The sequence below is a fragment of the Labrus mixtus genome, chromosome 5, assembly GCF_963584025.1.
Source record: "Labrus mixtus chromosome 5, fLabMix1.1, whole genome shotgun sequence".
NCBI classification, from domain to species: Eukaryota; Metazoa; Chordata; class Actinopteri; order Labriformes; family Labridae; genus Labrus; species Labrus mixtus.
Genome location: NC_083616.1, coordinates 21,815,901 through 21,834,764, shown reverse-complemented (window position 1 = coordinate 21,834,764; position 18,864 = coordinate 21,815,901). Strand labels below are relative to the sequence as shown.

General features: G+C 39.4%; 1 protein-coding gene across 1 annotated transcript; it reads left to right on the top strand.

Annotated features, from left to right (window-relative positions):
• Positions 1–782: 782 nt before the first annotated feature.
• Positions 783–18,620, top strand: ndufs4 (NADH:ubiquinone oxidoreductase subunit S4). Its single transcript, XM_061038544.1, has 5 exons — positions 783–938; positions 5,130–5,208; positions 15,918–16,090; positions 16,404–16,477; positions 18,404–18,620. Exons 1-5 carry the CDS (start codon positions 856–858, stop codon positions 18,505–18,507), a joined length of 513 nt encoding a protein of 170 aa, XP_060894527.1. The 5' UTR covers positions 783–855; the 3' UTR covers positions 18,508–18,620.
• Positions 18,621–18,864: the final 244 nt, after the last annotated feature.

The following is an 18,864-nucleotide window of genomic DNA, read 5'->3' as shown; positions in this document are numbered from 1 at the left end:
TTTGATACATTTACCAACCATCAGTGATGCTACAAATACATTTCAACTGTGGAGCGTGTGTTTGTTGGTATATCTGGCTGCATGGGTTAATATGCAAAGGAATTTTTATGTTCAACTGGATCAAGCATTTGATTCATTCGGATTAGTTTAATTTCTCTACTTGGTAATGTATCAGTTAAACGTTTCTGAGCCAGTTTGCACAACACTTGTCATTCTTTATAGCTATATTCAGACAAAACATTACATATAACTAAACCCTTTTCGAGGACCAATCTTTATCATCCTTGACTAAAGTGATTTACCTCGTGGCACTGTAGAATGTGTAGTACATATACAATACTGTTAAGGCCCTGCAGTCACTCCATTAACTGTAAATATGCATTTAACCATTAGAATAGATAATAGAAAAATGACGAGTTATGAGTCATCTTGATTAAGAAATCAAGTTTTAAATAAAGCTTTATTTTAACCACAGTTATGCCAAAACTGAATTTGATAAATGCACACGACAGTACACTGATAATTTCATTAAGTTGGATAAAAGATAATAAAAGGGTTCATTAAGCTTTTATAGAGGAAATATTGGACAGCGAAGGCGTGGGCAAGATCCTCTGGATGTGCTGAGTTTCTTCCCATTAACACCTCCATCCTTGCTATTTGTGATATGAAACAAACATTAGGGTGAAATAGCCGCTGGATGTGCCTGGACATGTTCTTGCTGTGTGTAACATATCCCAGTAGAGCAATTTTAGACGCTGGCATCAGGACTCCAGCAGCTCTCTCCCAGCTGTCTCCGTCCACCTCCCGTTCAGTTTGTTCCTCAGTGGACGCCGTACGTCATTCTTGACAACAAACATGGCGTCCTCAATGTCACTGCTCGGCTTCAGGCGTTTGTCTTTGCTCAACGCAGCTTCTAAATGGGCTCTGAATCCTATCAGGTAATTTCATATTGAGTGTTTATCATTTTTATAGTCACACCGTGAGTCGTTTTGTGTTAAATATGTCTCTGAAAGGCGACTTAAGACCTAATAAGAAGGCCCAATGCCTCGGATGTTACAGGCTAGTGAGCTAGCTGGCGTGACTGTATTTAACATTTCAACGAAGCACGTTTTAAACTTCGCTCTTTACTTTATTAAGGATGTTAATTTACACATTTAACTACACGCCTGTCCGCAAATCTAGACATTTAAATGTATTTGATATCAGCTGTTGTTAATGTTTCCCCGTGTCCTTAAAGCAGTCGTGTAGCCGGCTAAGCTCAAGTTGTAGATATCAGAATAACAGAAACACAATTACATGTTGCTCAAACTATGTGCTGCATACTGTTCCTAATGTTCATCTGCAGGGGGGATTTATTAGATAACAGCTAACCCTTCAGTTAACTTTAGCTTCATGTTATTATATTATGTATTAATGGTAGAAACAAGAAACTTATCTGGGTTACTTTAGGTTATTTTATCTTGTGTTGGTGAATTTCCGACAATTATGCACTTGACTGATTTTAATTTTATCATTTTTAAAGCTGCACATTAATAATAGTGCAAGAAGCATTTTAAATGTTTGATCTTTTGGCTGTCTAACTAGTCATATAAGTAACTTTATGCATTTTGTCCCTGTTCAAATGTGTTGAGCTCTGAACTTTATTTCTCCCAGTGCTGTCCCTTTTCTTTTTTCACAACTTTTTTTTATTGAGTTTTGAGACATACAGATATATATGTTCTTTAGTAAAATAAGAGTGATTTTAAATAAAAAAACAAAAGAAAAGACAACTAGAACACAACACAAACTAAGCTTGGCCGTTCAACGAATTACAAAAAGAAATAAACGCAGTATGTATTGAGGTAACTATAGCACATTAAATAAACACAGTATGTTTTGAGGTAACTATAGTAAATAAACACAGTATGTATTGAGGTAACTATAGCACATTAAATAAACACAGTATGTATTGAGGTAACTATAGCACATTAAATAAACACAGTATGTATTGAGGTAACTATAGCACATTAAATAAACACAGTATGTATTGAGGTAACTATAGCACATTAAATAAACACAGTATGTTTTGAGGTAACTATAGCACATTAAATAAACACAGTATGTATTGAGGTAACTATAGCACATTAAATAAACACAGTGTGTATTGAGGTAACTATAGCACATTAAATAAACACAGTATGTATTGAGGTAACTATAGCACATTAAATAAACACAGTATGTATTGAGGTAACTATAGCACATTAAATAAACACAGTATGTTTTGAGGTAACTATAGCACATTAAATAAACACAGTATGTATTGAGGTAACTATAGCACATTAAATAAACACAGTATGTATTGAGGTAACTATAGCACATTAAATAAACACAGTATGTTTTGAGGTAACTATAGCACATTAAATAAACACAGTATGTTTTGAGGTAACTATAGCACATTAAATAAACACAGTATGTATTGAGGTAACTATAGCACATTATACAGAAGGGCTATAAAAAACAAAAGAAGGAAAACCGATCAAGTATGCAAACTTGTAATGTGCACACACAAACATAGATAAACAGAGACATACACATAAAAGAGGGATGTACAAATACCACTATTATGAGTCATCCAGTAAATACAGACCCTTAACGTATTTGAAAATGTGCTGTCCCTTTTCAATAAAATATACCTGGTCTATCATAAATAAAATGAGGCAAGTGCTGCACAGGGACAAACAATTTAAAAATGGTGAAACACGTTTTGACTCAACTGAGTCTTAATCAGGTCATAATAGACAATAAAAACAAGTGTTTCATTACAATTAGGGTGTTGTGGGACAGAAGTCACGTGAAACATGACCAAAGTCACACAACCATGAGGGCTAACAACAAAATCACAAAGAGCAACCAGAGAAGAAAAAGGTCAAACCTACCTGCATGTAGTGTGTTATAGACATTATACACAGGATATATCATAAGGAAGCACATGAGCGCAATCAAATACATCTCTATATTGCAAAGTGGATCATTTTTTAGCTCAAGGCCACCAGACAATAGAGCCTGACAACATAAAAATAAAGATTATGTCGGAACAAATTAATATAAAAGCAGCCGTGTCAAAAATGGTAACTAGAAAGAGGTGAGCTGGAAATTACACCTTGTTACGATGTAGTAATATAATGATGGTAACCAAAAACTGAATGTACTGTAGATACATATCACACTTCAAAGACAGCAAGGCCTAACATCATTATAATAGAGACGCAGAATTACATTTAAATTAAATGTGGGCGATAGCATCACAGTAGAAAAAACAAAATCACACTGTCCCTTATCCCTGAAGAGCACCTGATTTCTATTTTTTGACCCTCGCAGCGGTCGCCTCATTCTATTCACGAAGGATCAGGTACGTTTAGTTTGAAAAGGATCAGCTCTGGAAAGAGTTGAAGAAAGTTCAGAGCTCAACAAATTTAAATAAAGAAAAAAGGACCTGATCTTACCTGATCATTCTTTAATCTCACCAGAATTCATGACAGGCCAATGTGCTGCAATTTTCTTTTGTCATAGTGAGCAGTAAAGCACTCCAGCTTAATACACCAGCAGTAGAAATGTAAATCCTGCCAAACCAATGTTCAGTATTCACTTTCATTGGATTATAAAAAGTAATTTTAATCCCAAATTGGCTCTATGTCAGTCAAGTAAGGAGGTTCCTGATAGGACAGATGATCACATAAATCAACTGCTGTCTGCTCCTGTCCACATTTCAGAGAAATAAGTGCTGCAACACTTTTTGATAACTTCAATATGTTGTTTTAATCGCCATGGCCTTAACAGCTTCCATAAAAGGACATCTCATCATGTGCAAGATGAGGTCATACAACAGTTGATGGCAGCTTTGACAGCATTGCTTAACAAAAACAGAGTTAAACAATGGTGTTGCTTAAGTAAACAGTCATCAAATTGATTCAGTGGCCTTAAAATGATTTAATAAAGATATTGATGAAAAAAAATGAATGCCTTTAATTGCAGAGACAGCTTAAGAGAAAAGTTGGCTTTTTGAAACATAATCTCTTCAGTGGAGTAAGGAAAAGGCCGATCAATCATGGAACAAAGAGCCAAAGAAACTGAAGCTGATCTTCCTCATTCGAGGTGTAATGAGAATGAATTGAGGCTCAGGCTTGATTTCAATAATGATCAATCATTTCTTTCTTTTATCTTTGAGTGAAGACTTGCTTTTTCAAATATAGCTGTGATTTAACTAAAGCAGGTACTTTTTCTAAAAGGGCAAAGCTTTAAGCACTTAACCACAATAACATAGAACGAAGCTGATGCCAACATATACATTTATCATTATGCCTTGGTAAAGACTTAAATTTATAATTAGAACAATCTATTACTTTTTAAGCCATTTGTTTATCATGTGATGATGAAAACAATTGTTAAGCACATACACATTTTTTTCCAAAACTCTGGTCATCTAACCTTTTTAGTTTAAAGGTTTTTTAGTACATCACGAGTGAAGTCTAAAGGGCTTAGTCCGAGTGACGACTCAGGCAATAGAATGTGTTCTTTAAAATATCATCTATGTTGAGATTTTAAACCAGAAACTATAGTTGTGTTGGTCACAGAGCTGATACTGATTTGTTATATTTATCTTCAAATAATTGTTTAAGACAATTTAGAAAAATGTCTTTGTGTTAAAGTCATACATTTTGCAATATATGTAAAATTGTTATAGTCTGGTAATTACTTAGAATCAAATGATCTCAGATGGCCCTTTCCTGGCTGAGCTGGGATGGCACATTGCTGTTTTGTGACAGGACATGGCTGCACATTCACAAAGAGCTACACAGTCCTCGCCTGACAGTTGACCGCAGCCAACATTAAGCACGTCCTGTCATTAGGATGAGAATGAGAGTCTGCCAGAGATTCACCAGACAGAACTAATAGATGGTGTGGAGGGGGGGGGGGGGGGATTCCCTCCTTGTCTCTTCACTTTCTCGATGTCCTTGTCTCAATGCTTCCTCCAAGATGTTCACTTTTTTTTTGTTGCTGAATTTATCTTGTTGGGGTAATTTCTCTCCCTCTCACTTGTCTGCCTTTGGCTGTTTGTGCTTTGCGTGTAATGTCTACCTACTGGTTTTCAGGTCTACAAGCACAAGCACACCAAGGCTGGCAGAGAAATCAGGACAAGACACGCAACTTATCACAGTTGATGAGAAATTGGTAAGTATCCCTCCATGTCAACGTGACACACTGATTGTCGTTTGTCTGGTCTACCAATTACCTTCCTGGAAAATGGGTTAAAAAACGCTCCTATTCTGTGCTGCCAAAATCTGCTTGCATTAGACAGTAGGCTTTTGTAAGACTGATGGAAAGGGCAAATGTTATCATTGGTAGTTCTGTCTGTGCTCACAGCTCCCAATAATCCTCACCACGGGACCCTTCCAACATTTGATAACAACTCATTAAAAAGGTGACTGCAATTAGTGAGTAGATTACTCGATAGACTTTAGGTGAAAAAGTAATTAAATATTATGAATTGACAATTGGTGATTCAATAAAGGGCAGATTTGCTTTACTCTGATTTAAAAACATCATTCTAATCGCCAAGTCAACAATGTAAAGTCTTTTTGATGGTTTACCTTTTCTCATTTTTCGCACAACACACCTATATCAATGAGGATGTACGAGATGTTAAATCAAACTCAAGCCATGAAAACAACACGTCTGCAAAACGTCTTCAACTAAATCTTAAGATCTGTATCTCATTAAACCTTCTGATTGTGTGTTTTGAATTTCAATACCTTGGCGCAATAACATTAATAAGTGAGTGAATGTTACCGATACTTTTGTTCAGCTCACACTTTAACAAGTTATAACAACAGACTTTGTACTTGAGAGACAGTGAAGATAAGCAAAGGATAGAGGTTTTATGAGATTAGTAGTATGTGATTTTAGTTATGTGTCTTGATCCTACAGCCACACAAATATCAAAGTCACTCATATCCACCAATAATATCCGTTATTGTCACATTGCCATAATGTGCATGTGCTGCCTGTGTCTGAGCTTCAGTTAATGTCACTGCATAAACCCAGGTTCTTAGTGATAGATCATTCAGTTAATCAGTTATTTTATAAACACAAAGGAGGGAGTTATGAATCAACCACAGACGATTGGTATACATGGTAGTTACATTGCTTCTACTCAAATGAGATATATCCTTTTCAAATAATTGAACATTCACGCTTAAATTACGCTTAAATTAAAAAACCTTTTATGCCTGCACAACAGAGCTTTTGGGGGGCTAGTATCTTTAGAAACTTGACATCAACATTTGAATACATTTTTGCATCAAGTATTATAGCACATAAGAAATGGTGCTGGTCCACTGGTTTGGCTATGAAAAGCGTCTTAGCTGAAAGGTCTGAAAGAGGAGGTTTCAGTTAAAACATGTACCAGAAAATGTAGTTCCCTGGTCCCAGGGTGATGATGAAATAACTGTTCAGAGATACATTTTCTCTGAATGAAGCAGCACAGCTGTAATAAGCTTTATATTTCTTCAGACAGGGTGTTTCCTTCTCTTTTCACTAGGTGCCAAAGTACAGCCTAAACAGCTATACGCATTTGATATGGCCAAGGTTAGTGATGCACCAACTGTACAAAAAGAAAGCAGAATCTTTGAAGTGAATGCTTTGTCATTAAGAGACGGAGGAGATAGGAGATAACAGAGAAAGAGGGAGTTTGGGGAGAATGTGGGAGTCTGTTGTGGACTTGTCTGGGGGGGGGGGGGGGGGTTTGCTGTGTGTGGGCAGCGTCAGTGCGCTTTTGTTCCAGACCAAAGCTGACCATACTGGCAGACAAACCTTTGGCTGGGCGGAGTGTCTGTCTCTGTCCTCTCAGTAGGGGCCACTGAGAGGAACAGCAGAGGAGAGGAAAAAAAAAAAGGGCCTCTAAAAAAATGGGGAGGGGGTGAAAGAAAAGAAGCTTGCATGGAAAAAAGTTTGTGAGACACCCTGAGACCCACGAAAAAGACAGTGGCCACTTCAGTGTTGTCGGCCACAGAGGTTCCTTTGTGGCATGCTGTTGCTGGCGACGGCGGGAAGTACTTTAATGCGCACCCAGACAGGCCAAAAAGAGAGGCCCTCAGCTGTTTACAGTACAGTGGTCTCCGTCTCACATGGAAGAGGGCAATGAGAGCATTCTCCCTTTTGGGCATTCAGCGTATGTCAGCACGCTACTCATTCATCAGCCTGTCAATAAGTGTGAATTGCTTTCTGGTTAGACCAATCAAACAATGGTCTCGATCCACTGAGGGGTTATGCCGGGTTTGCACGCTGTCTCCCTCGAGCAGCCCGAGGAGAAAGTGGTGTGCCGCTTGTTCTGTAGTGAACTTTGCTGAATAACCTCATTTAGATGATGTTGCATTTTGGCCTGAGCAAGTGATATTCTGAATACGCTCCAAAAAGTCTGTCTGAACATTTGTGTGACACTCATTATCTTGTCCTTGGTTCTCGTCTGTCCAAAAAATGCAAAGCTTACAGGAACTGGTGTCTCTGCAGTTTGTTCAGCCATCTCCATTACAGGTAAATTTAGGCTGTGAAGGGCAAGAATCTCCTGCAGGTTCAACATAACTAATCCAGTGAAGAGATTTGTTTAAGGGCATTTGTGAAAAGTTTTACTGGAGGCTGCGGGCGGAAAATATTCCACAACTTTTAATAATTTATTAAACCATTAAAGGGTATCAGATCATCGTCTGTCCGCGTCATTAAAGCCTCTTTATGCCTTTTTTTATTCTTTTTTACTGTCTTGTTACTTTACTGTTCTGTTTACTGTCACAGCTCTCACCTGTGTCATTTCCAGCAGCAGAAGCAGCCGTTCATTGCACGGCATCCCCCCTCTGTCTCGTCCCAGTTTCTGACTATCCACTATCATGTCCTCTCAGTGAAGGCATGTAAAAGCACAACACTTATCTTTAAAAAGAAGAAGAATTGTCTAGCCCAAAAGACCTTGATATTTCTCTCAGATGATAGTGGAGATTAGACGTAGTTCTAAAAGACATGAGATATTGAGCTTAGTTTTGCAGTGAACAGATAAACAAACCAAAATGAACATTAATGACACTCTGTATGTGATGGATGTGTTTGTGTGAACATCACGTTTTCATTTGTTAGTGTTGTATTCATATTTTGTTCCCACTGTCCCAGAGTTGCCAGAAATTCAGAAATATCAGGTTTAAAGACATTTCTCAATCAAAGAACCATCCCCAGTTCCTGCTTTGAAGGAGGAAAATATTCTGCTTACGTGATTGCAAATTCAATATATTTGGCACACAATCTGGGGGGAAATAACTTCAAAATGTTAAGAAGTCATCTAAGGTTAGAACTATTTCCTGACATTTTATGGACCGAGCAATTACTAAGCAGAGACCAAAAATCATCAGAATAAATGGTGGAAACAATAGTTTGATACATATTTTGCGTGTTTCCATTGCTGTCATTTTGTTTAAAATCTCAAAAACATGAAAAACAAGCTTAAAGCAAAGCTTTGAGGGCATTGTCTGAATTTCAGAAATTATGCCAAGTACAAAGACCTGCGTGATGGAGCTCCAGTGCCCAAAGCTGTTCCCTAGAGTGCCCATGCCGACCTGCTTTTGTTTGTAATTACTGTTTGATTAAGCATGCTGGGCAGCTCTCAGGGTCCGGCTGGCTGGCCACTGATACACAGCTTTACACGGAATGTCTGCGACCTCGCTCAATTAGAGGCCGGCCTTTGCTTTACTCTCTGGCCCCTGTACAGAAACAACCATGTTATAACCTTAGCAGCTGCTTCAATATGTTTCAGTACAAGATCTCCCACTTTTATCCGAGTGTGCGAGTGTCTACTTCTGCTTCAGCTGTGGCCAAGTGTGCTCCATCTCTGCACATAAAGACAACACCATCATCTTAAAGCGCTTGTGAAGCCTTGTTATAGAGTTCTCTAAAGGCACTAGGGTTTTACGAGACAGAGGAGGACAGTTATTAGAGTGTGGGGAATAGAGGGGGGGGGGGAGAGAGGGAGGAAGACAGGGAATGGGCTAGAGGAATAAATTGGTTAAACCCATTTGACGCTCGGCATGTTGCGTTTGCTAATTTGAGATGTTTGGTTTCTTGTGAGTTTAGAGCACTTACTTGGCAAGTAATAAAACATCTGGACCAAAGATGTGGGGTTTGATGGCAGCGAGTTAGGCAAGTCTAAAGGCAGGTTATTGGTTGTTTTGAATGGCCTAAATTGGAATCAGATTGAGAAACCTTGAGTCTGTCAGTCAAGATTTATCATCTAGAGCTATCAGGGAGGGTCACTCAGAGGAAGATGTTATACTGCAACCGTCTTTTGAATTCGACATGCCAGTTAGTATTGTAAAATGTGTGTGTGTGTGTGTGTGTGTGTGTGTGTGGGGGGGGGGGAATCCTTTTCTGGAGAATTAAATGTGTCATTGGAAAAAGTACCCTCAACCACTTTGCTTTCACACTTTGAAATTACAAAAAAGTTCAAAAACTATGGCAGTGAGGACAATATGACACTAAATCATAGTCAAAAAAAATCCAGCCATCCCAACTATGAGGATATATTTAGCCCAAACAGTTTGAATCTGCAGCACGGGGTTGTATATTCTCTAAGCCGTCCAGTCTCAGACACAGAGTGACCTACAGTGCAGCAGACCACATTCACCCCCCCACCACCACCACCACCACCTCCACCCCCCTTCCTCTCTCCCTCTCATCCTCCTCTCCCACCCTTCCTCCCTCTGCTGCACATACAGACAACTCAAGTGTCTGTTTTGTCTGGTTGCCGTCTCTTAAGGCTCGCTAATGCAGAAAAAAAATCTCCCAGCTCAAGTTTGGAGTAGTGGGTCAGAGGATGTTGGTCTTTGAAGAGTGCCAGACAAGAGGCTTTATTTTGTATCATCCACTAAATAGTATTTCATTCATTAACACTCTCTTCCATAGAGACTAAGCCTCTTAAGAGGACTCCTCAGCCCTGTCAGCGCTGGCTAGTTTTAGGAAGTGTCTAGCTGCTAAGTGTTGTGTTTGCAGAGTGGATAAAAAAGGCTTGCTTCTTCTGTTTGCCCACACTACCATTTATTCAGTAGAAGTAAGCTCGCAGCTCTTTCCCCCAAGTTTACAAACTAGTTATGGTCTTACACTGCGAGCGATTTGGTAGACAAACATATTTTTCATGATCTAGATAATCTAGATCATAATAAAAAAATAGCTTGTAGTAATTCCTTAAATAATTGAATTGCGTGTTTGTACATATTAGTATTGAGTTGATTAGCTGGAACGAGCTTTGAGTAAAATCCATCTTTCAATAGATTTTGACAGGAGATTCATCATTAAATCTGATAATGGAATAATGATTTAAGTAGCTTCACAACTGTGAATGTTTTTTGTTTTTTGTTTTTGTCAGTCCGCTATGAAAGTACACTGTACACTGCAGGCGTCCCATGTACAGAGGCTGCAGACCTCGTCTCACTTCTCCCCACAATTCCTGTCACTCTAAAGCTGCCCTCCTACCTAATAAGGGCCAAAAGACCCCCGAAAAGATCTTTAAAGAATGTATTCATGATTGAAAACTAAGAGGAATACAGCTAAATACTCTGCAGAATTTGAAGACGATGCTCTTCTTTTAATCCACCCAAACGCTTTGTACTTTTTCTGCCGGGGGAAGTTAGCCAATCTTTGAAACCAATACACCTCAAGAACTTACAGTTACTACTTTGTGAAGTAAACCAGACGCTAATGATTTATACTGCTGTCATAAACTAAACAAATGAAGGAGGGAACATCTTCTTGACGTGCTGAATCCTGAATCTTTCTTCGTACATTTTGTATCTACAGCATTTTACCCTCAAAAGAATCACTAACTGTTGACTCAGAGATGCCGCACAAACAAGTGTGTCTACATCTGCCATATTCATAAATGTCCACTCTTTCCGATTTACACCGGTATGTGTAACATGAGATTCCAGATGACCCTCATGCCAGCTGCTTCTCGTTCTCCAGTGTTGGACCCCTCCCACACATGAACAAGCCTCATAATATTTGTTTCTATTAGAGACGCCCCTTATGTCCAATCAGTAATTGGCACGCTTTCTCCCCTTCAAAGACGTCTGAAGGTGGGAACGGGCATGGGCTGATGAGTGACGCTCTCAGTCTGGGTGTAGGACGGACAGTGGGGGGTTAAGGGTGATGTGTTTGGGCTTTCACCACATGCTGACTCAACATGATTCAGCTCAACCGACCCTTTGACCCCTCCTGGCTGCCGAGCAGTAGTTTTGCCATACGGGTGTTTGAGCCCTGATGGACTGGACCGTACTCACGTCATTGCTGTCACTTCATGTCCACCATTACCCAATGTAAGCTGGTAACGTTGTTTGAAGTGTTTTGTCCGAGCTTGATGTGCACAAGCTGCTTTTATTAGTGTATTTGTTTGGTTAGTGTACTAACAGGAAAAACATTCTGTGAATCCGTTTAGATATGTCAACCCCAGCAAGTCTGAACTGCCTGTTCCAACAGGTTTACACAATCTTCCCTGTATTTTTCCAGCTTTATATTACATTTAGGATATTTAACTTTGGATATATACAATATTACAAAAGTAGCAAATCTTAAAATTGGACAAGCTGGAATCAGAGAAAAACAAATGTTTTTGCTCCATTAAATGAATTAAACAACTCATTTGATTTTGAAATAATTGACTCTCAGGTCAGTTCTGGTTTTGATACTACGGTATAGTATAAGTGTAAAGCCTTTATTAAGGCCAGACCGATATGGGATTTGTCCAATACCAAAATATTGGCCAATATCATTCTTAGATCAATCTTCGATGTATAGAGATAAATATAGATATCAGATACACATTTATTGTGTTGATCCCTCATATACATGTATTAAATACTTGTGGAAGAGATATACTATGATGAAGAAAGCACTCAAATGGAAAATAACTAGTAGCATCACCACTTAATACTCTGGAGAGTGATGATGTAATCCATAAAGCACTCTGCTGGTGAAAGAACTGCTAGTGTAATACAAAACAACTCAAATGAAATACTTTTTGACTGGTGAATAAATCGAGTGATATCGGCACATTTCTGGGATAAAAGTGGCCGATACCGATAGTCACTGGATATGCTAATATCGGCCCATATTATCGTCTGGTCGATTAGTCGGTTGGGCTCGAGCCTTTTTGTACTCCGTGTCTCACAGTCTCACAGGGTTGGGTTTATTGGAGAGCCGATCTTTTTCACTGTATAATTGAGCCGTTCAAGTTGATTGCAAGAACAGATGTGAATTTCCTTTTTTAATGGTTTATTTTAAGTTAAAAATAATCGTCTTCTACTAGAGAAGGCACTGAGGGAGTATCACATGATTGAGTGTAAAAGACAGGGCTATCAATTCACTAAGTGAGTGAACAGTAATGTGTTGAGAAGGTCCTGATACTCCTGTGTTTTCCTCGTCCTCGTATATTTTGCCAAACCCCAGGACAGTATAAAGTCTGAGCTGCCGCTCAAACAGTGCACTTGATATTGAGTTCAAATCTGTCCGGTTAGAACCATACATATGATTTGTGGAGATGGACTTTGTCTTTTCAAAGATGTGTCTTGAAGTGAAGTCTTATTTTCGTTATTCAGACATATTCTCTTCCTGGAAAACCACTTTTTACTGCTGGAAATGTGGACTTAACATGCAAATCATGTGAAAGTGACCAGACTTATGAAAGGATATGGGGAATAATATGACAGGAAGGTTGTTTAAGAGTGAAGTGTAGAACACAAACTGTTCTAGAAGTGGATCATTTCTCTTTGCCTTGTTTCCTCCCACGACATCTCCGATTCCTGTCAGTGGTTCAGTTTGGTGTTTTTACTCGCTGAAGGCTGTTTTCCTGGTTTGAAAAACCAACCAGAGCTTTTGAAGAGGGGTTTAAAATAACTTGACTGCAGATTTTTACACAAATGTTTTGTTTTGGGATATTTCACACCTCAAGTCCCCCCTAAGACAACTTGTCTTTATACTTTTCTTTTGCTTTTCTTGACACTTCCTTCCTTCTATATTTCAACTGCATAACAAGATCTTCAGAACTTGCTTACACAGAAATTCATCCCAGGTCTGTGTCAGAGCATAAGGGGTACCAGCTTTTAGCACTCTGGTGGGCCAAGCGGCCCCACAGCGACAAGCCCCTATGCTCTTTATTTGGCCTGTAGCCTGGAGGTGTCAGAAATATCGACACGCTTTCACGTGACGGAGACTTTGCCAGCCTTTTTCTCCTCTTTCTTAAGCCCGGCATTCTGCCTGCCCAGCCAGGTATTGTAGGACCCTGTGAAGGCCCTCTGAATAGTGTCAAACTTGATAGTTCTCATTTAGCTTCCTGTACTAGGCAGAAGAAAAAGTGCCCACCGTGTGGGTTTTCCTTTTGTGATGGCCCTCTCTAGTCCTCCTGGGAACACACCACATTCCAGCCACAATCTTTCCCTTTGTGAATCTGGGTATTGTGGCTGGGTCTGTTATGCCGATAACCCTGCGAGCTCTCAGTGTAATGCATGCAAGTATCATAAGAGTCTAGACTCGTATTTTTGCAAACAATGTCAGATAATGAGCGGCGTGTTTTCAGTGATTTGGCAGAGCTTTTGTTTTGACACATCCTCCCTCATTCACCAAGGAGCTTTTGTGCTCATCCACGCCTAAGAAGTGATTGAAGTTCTGCTACATCTGGACAAATTATTGCACCAGTTTACCATACATGGGCCTCATGTGTCAGCTATGGTTTATGTAACGTACATACGCGTAACCATAGTCTGGCCGGCTAATCCCAAGAGTATAATTTCTACTGCTTCTCAGAGAAGGATTTATGCGACTATCCCCTAGAACAGACCATGACAGACCACAGAGCTGCTAAACGTCTCTGACTGCAAATTAGATTGAACTAAAACTCACAAGGTACATTATTTTTTTCCTCTTGACTCACAACTCTAAATGTGTAATGGTTCACTGAGAACAAAGTATTTTAATGGTTCTTGTTTTCTCTCCAAAATACTCAGGAAGTTTTTCTTAGGTCTCACACTTGGAGTAAAAACCTTTGAACACTATCCATGAAAATAAAAGCTAACATCCTTCAGAAAGGCATGTTTAAAAAAAATAAATCAAATTTGATTACCTGCTGCAAACTCCAAGATGAAAAACAACAACAACAAAAACCTGGCAACGCATTTTGTTGATGTCTCGCTCCTTCTTGTGTGTTATTGTGTCATGGAGCGTCCACCATTACCCTCTTCGGGTGAGGAGAACATGTTTTCTTCCTCTCTGTGACAAGAAGGAATTGTTAAGGTTAAGTAGATAGGGCAGCCGGAAATAATTACCAAGCACTTGTGAAGTCCCGTCCCCCCCCCCCCTTTGTTCGTCTTTCCCTTCATTTGAACAATCTTTTCAGTGGGCAGATCTTGTTTATGATTAAATTCAGTCTTGTCTTGCCTGTGAGCATGGCGAAAGATGTCTCACTGGATCGTGCTGTAGCTTAGTGGTCAAATCTGTAATTCACTAGGCGTAAATACCCGACCCGCCGTTTCCAAAGGAAAGGTGGCCTTTTGTGTGGAGTTCATGCAAAAATGATCCTCTTTCTACAAATCAACTGGCAGGTGACAGACAATGATGAAAATTTGATTCTTTGAAGTTGTAATGGCCATTGAAATGTGTAAAGTTCTTGCATTGAAAAGGAGGGCGCCCTGGAAAGCCCTCAGTCTTGGGTGGCTGGTGCCTGCGTGCTGGGAGGTTGGTCTGTGTTTTGTCGCCGACTTCCCATTGCTTGTTTGCTAATTCCCTGAAGAATTGGACCAGATCCTTGATAGGCTCTTGAAGGGGCTCCAGTTGCTCAGGAATATGCATTAGTTTGCCTGAAGGTCCCTCCTCCTCCTCCTGTTGTTACGCTGGCCTACTTTCTGATGGTCTGGAATTAATCACCTCAAATATTGGCCGTTAATTTCATCCACCTCCAATGCAAACGAGTTCAGATGACTTTCAACTTTTTTTTTGATGTTTTTTGTCCGTGGCATCCAGTTACACCATATTTACCGTCATAAGCCATGGTTTCTGTTTGTTTTAAATATTCTATTATTAAGTCTGACAAAACTCAACTTTAAAAATCATGACAATGGACAGTGGTTGAAATAATTACCAACACAAACATTGTTTTAAACATCTGGAGAACAAGAGTTGTAGGCCATTACATTTTAGCACCACTGTGTTCTAATAATTTTGTATCCCACAAAGACTCCCCACAGAGACAGCACAAGATCACACAAACAATAAAACAACAATCCAAACTTTGAGTTTATTTTACTGAGCATATAAAAATGTCCATCCGTGGGTTTCTCCTCTTTTATTGTTTCCTGACCCTGAAGATGTATTTGAACTCTGTTTGACCCCAATATTTCCAAGTGGAAATAAATCTCAACTGATTGATGTGAAGAACAAAAATATAAAACATGAAATATTGGATAAAAATACTTTTTTATAGCCTCTGATTTACCCAGCAGCCTTTTTGTGCTGACATTTAGAACATGTTGTCTGAGCTTGGCGTTGTATTTTTGAAACACCTGCAAACAGACTGAAGAACAACCTATGATGACAAACACACACAAATCTTAGAAGGAACTCAGGAAAAGAAAAATATCAGTCAGCAACAAGTCAAGTGAAAGCCGGGAAGAACATATTGTGACTTAAATGAGGAGCATTGACTGCTCTCAGTCTTCGTTGTTTCTCAGATGATCCTTCTTTGAAGTTTTATGGTTTTATTTTTTGGGGAACTGATTTCATTGGCTGATAAATTCTTCATAAATCATTTTCTCTACGCCCCTCCTCACTGTAGAAAAAAAACGTTATTTCTGTTTGTCTTTTAGGACATCAGCACTGTGACAGGAGTCCCAGAGGAGCACATTAAAACACGCAAGGTTCACATCTTCGTTCCCGCCAAAACGGCCATGCAGTCCGGAGTCAACAGCACCAAGAAGTGGAAGATGGACTTTGACACCAGAGAGCGCTGGGAGAACCCGCTGATGGGCTGGGCCTCAACGTAAGAACTCATTCCTTTTACTTACTGAACTATTTCCGCCAGAAAGACTCCTTTTATAATTAGATTTATTGGGCACTGATAAATTGGGAGTTACTTATTGAGAGTCGGGTCATTTTTATTTCTAAAAGCCCAAAGTAACAAACGAGGTTGGAAGGAACCTAAAACCAGAACTCTCATTCAGCAGCCTTTATTCTTTGACCGTCCCTGTAAGATTAATTTTTCCTTTAGTTTTTGGAGCATAAAATGTTTCCTTTGCTGCTTTGCCTCTAAATATTTGACTCTCAGGTGGCTAACTGTGCTTTCTGTCTTTCAGTGCTGATCCCCTCTCCAACATGCTGCTTGCTTTCTCCTCCAAGGAAGACGCCATCGCTTTTGCCGAGAAAAATGGTAAAACATCCAAGAAATTGTTCTAAATATTAGAAAAAACTGGAACATTTAGTGCCAGACTGGAGAACACACAGAAGACTCAATCATTTTCCTCATAGCAAAACTTTTCAGTTTGAAAAAGTACAAAACAGAGGAAAGACTCACTGGAGGTTTAGTGAAACATCATCAGCTGAATGAAGTGACTGTTGGACAGGGAGTCATTAAGACTGCACTTGAACACACTTTAAAGTAAATGTAAGAAGTTTGGTTATTTTCATTAGCAGTATGTGCATGTTGTACCACAGTGTTTCCAACACACAGAATGGGGCTGCCCAGGTATATTTACGGCCTCCCAACTATATTTGCAGACCATTTTTTTATATTTCTTTTTTTGCCTTTAAACGGTCGCCATCTACTCCTCAAGCGTTTTACTTCTCGGGTCGCAAGTCACGTCTGTGTGCTCTGTAGGTGATCACAGAAAGAAAGACATCTGCCTTTTTATCATGTTTTAATTCTGCTATTTTAAATGACTTGTGCTGCTGGTTTAGCTGATGTTATTCTGCACTCTCTTAGTATTACTACGTCTCCTGCTTTGATAACAGAATGGACGGCGTAACATCTTGAGAGTTTTTTTGTTTTTGTTTGGGGGGACTGTATATAAAATGTACAGCCGATGAAGATTTTCAAATGCAGAGGCAAACGGAGGGAGGCTGATGATGTCAGCGAGGTCTTGACCTTGGTTGATTTTTTTTTTTTTTTTAAATGGTGTGTGCTTTTTTAACAGTATAATCAGGACGGCATCGTTTATTGCAGTGCATGCTGCTTGAAGTGATCTCAGTCAGGTTCTCTCTCTCTCTCTCTCTCTCTCTCTCTCTCTCTCTCTCTCTCTCTCTCTCTCTCTCTCTCTCTCTCTCTCTCTCTCTCTCTCTCTCTCTCTCTCTCTCGTTCAGTGAGCACACAGGCAGAGTTAGTTACTATGGTTCCCGCTGTGTCTCCTGATCCCTCTTCTGATAAAAACCAAGATTTCAATAAAACTAAAATATTGCCACTTCTTCACTTCATGTATCAAATAAATAAATCAGATTCTACAGTATGATAAAAATGTGAATATGCAAAACAAAAAGTAGCTTAAAGTAAATCTGAGATTTCATAAAAAAACTTAATCTGACTATCTATAGACTACTTTGATATACTTTTAAAAAGATGTTGACTTTAATAGTTCTTGTGTTGGATGTGGAGGATTGTGACATAATGAGAGAGAAAAGTTGTTAAAAAGTGAACACACACTCTGGGGGGTGAGGACAGCGCTGCGTTCATGTCCGACACATGCTCTAGTGGAGGGGAAATCAGCTCACTGAGTACATATCCATTGTGTGTCTGATCGTCTTAATGCCTCTTCAATGATCATCCTGTAAACATTTGACCGTTTGTGTTACCTTGGATATTAGTCTGGTTTTCTAACTCACGCCTGCTATATCCTAAGCATAAAAGTTACACCCAGATGCAACTCAAACAGTACTGAAGTCCAACTGGTGCACAGAGTAGAACTTTAAGTCGGTCGTAGTTTTCAGCTCTGAGGTACGCCCAGCACTCGGCTCGTTAAGACTTTGTGCCGGCATCGTGATAGGACATGAAGAGAAAACTGTTGATCCCTCCAGAATAAAAAAAACTTGTGTTGGTAAAAGTTCATCCTGGTTGGTTTAGCTTTCTTGAAAGTTCACTTGGACTCAGAGAACTGAGCCATCTGGTAGAGTTTGCTGAAACTAAAGAAAGGAAACAGACTTTTTTTTTTGTTTATTGCACCATGAAAGTGATTAGTGCAGTTCTGACTCCACACAGCCTGTTGATGTCTAAGTAACACCTCATTATGGTTGGAACTCATCCAAAGTTAATAAACGAGATGTTTTTGCCCTCATCACTTACTCTGATATTTATTTTTGACTTCAGGCTGGAGCTATGACGTAACAGACAAGAGGAGCGCAAAGCCCCGAGTGAAGTCGTACGGAGCAAACTTCTCCTGGAACAAGAGAACCAGGAGGTCCGCTAAGTAAACTGAAGACGCCCACCTGTTAGCTGGTGTCAGCTGCTTTGACCTCATTGTGTCCCACAGCAGACTTGTATCATTCTTGTCAATAAATGCATAATTATATACGTGTAAACCAAACATTTGGGTCATTATCGCCTTATTCTTCAAACACACACCTCATTACTGACTACCAAATGTGCTCCACTCCATTAATGACGTGTTTGTTCCCTGAGCCGGCTTGTGCAACAGCAAAACAAAGCAGAACATATTAATACAATTAGAAATGTTTAAACAGGAATGAATATATTTGTGATCCAAAGCCAGTGACATATTTTCTGCATGAGTGTTTGTTTTCCATCCTGGTACCTGAATTGTCTTCGTG

Coding starts and splice junctions, on each gene's coding strand:
- ndufs4 (XM_061038544.1), top strand. CDS start 856: ATGGCGTCCTCAATGTCACTGCTCGGCTTCAGGCGTTTGTCTTTGCTC. Junction 5,209..15,917: donor TCACAGTTGATGAGAAATTG/GTAAGTATCCCT, acceptor TTTGTCTTTTAG/GACATCAGCACTGTGACAGG. Junction 16,478..18,403: donor CGCTTTTGCCGAGAAAAATG/GTAAAACATCCA, acceptor TTTTGACTTCAG/GCTGGAGCTATGACGTAACA.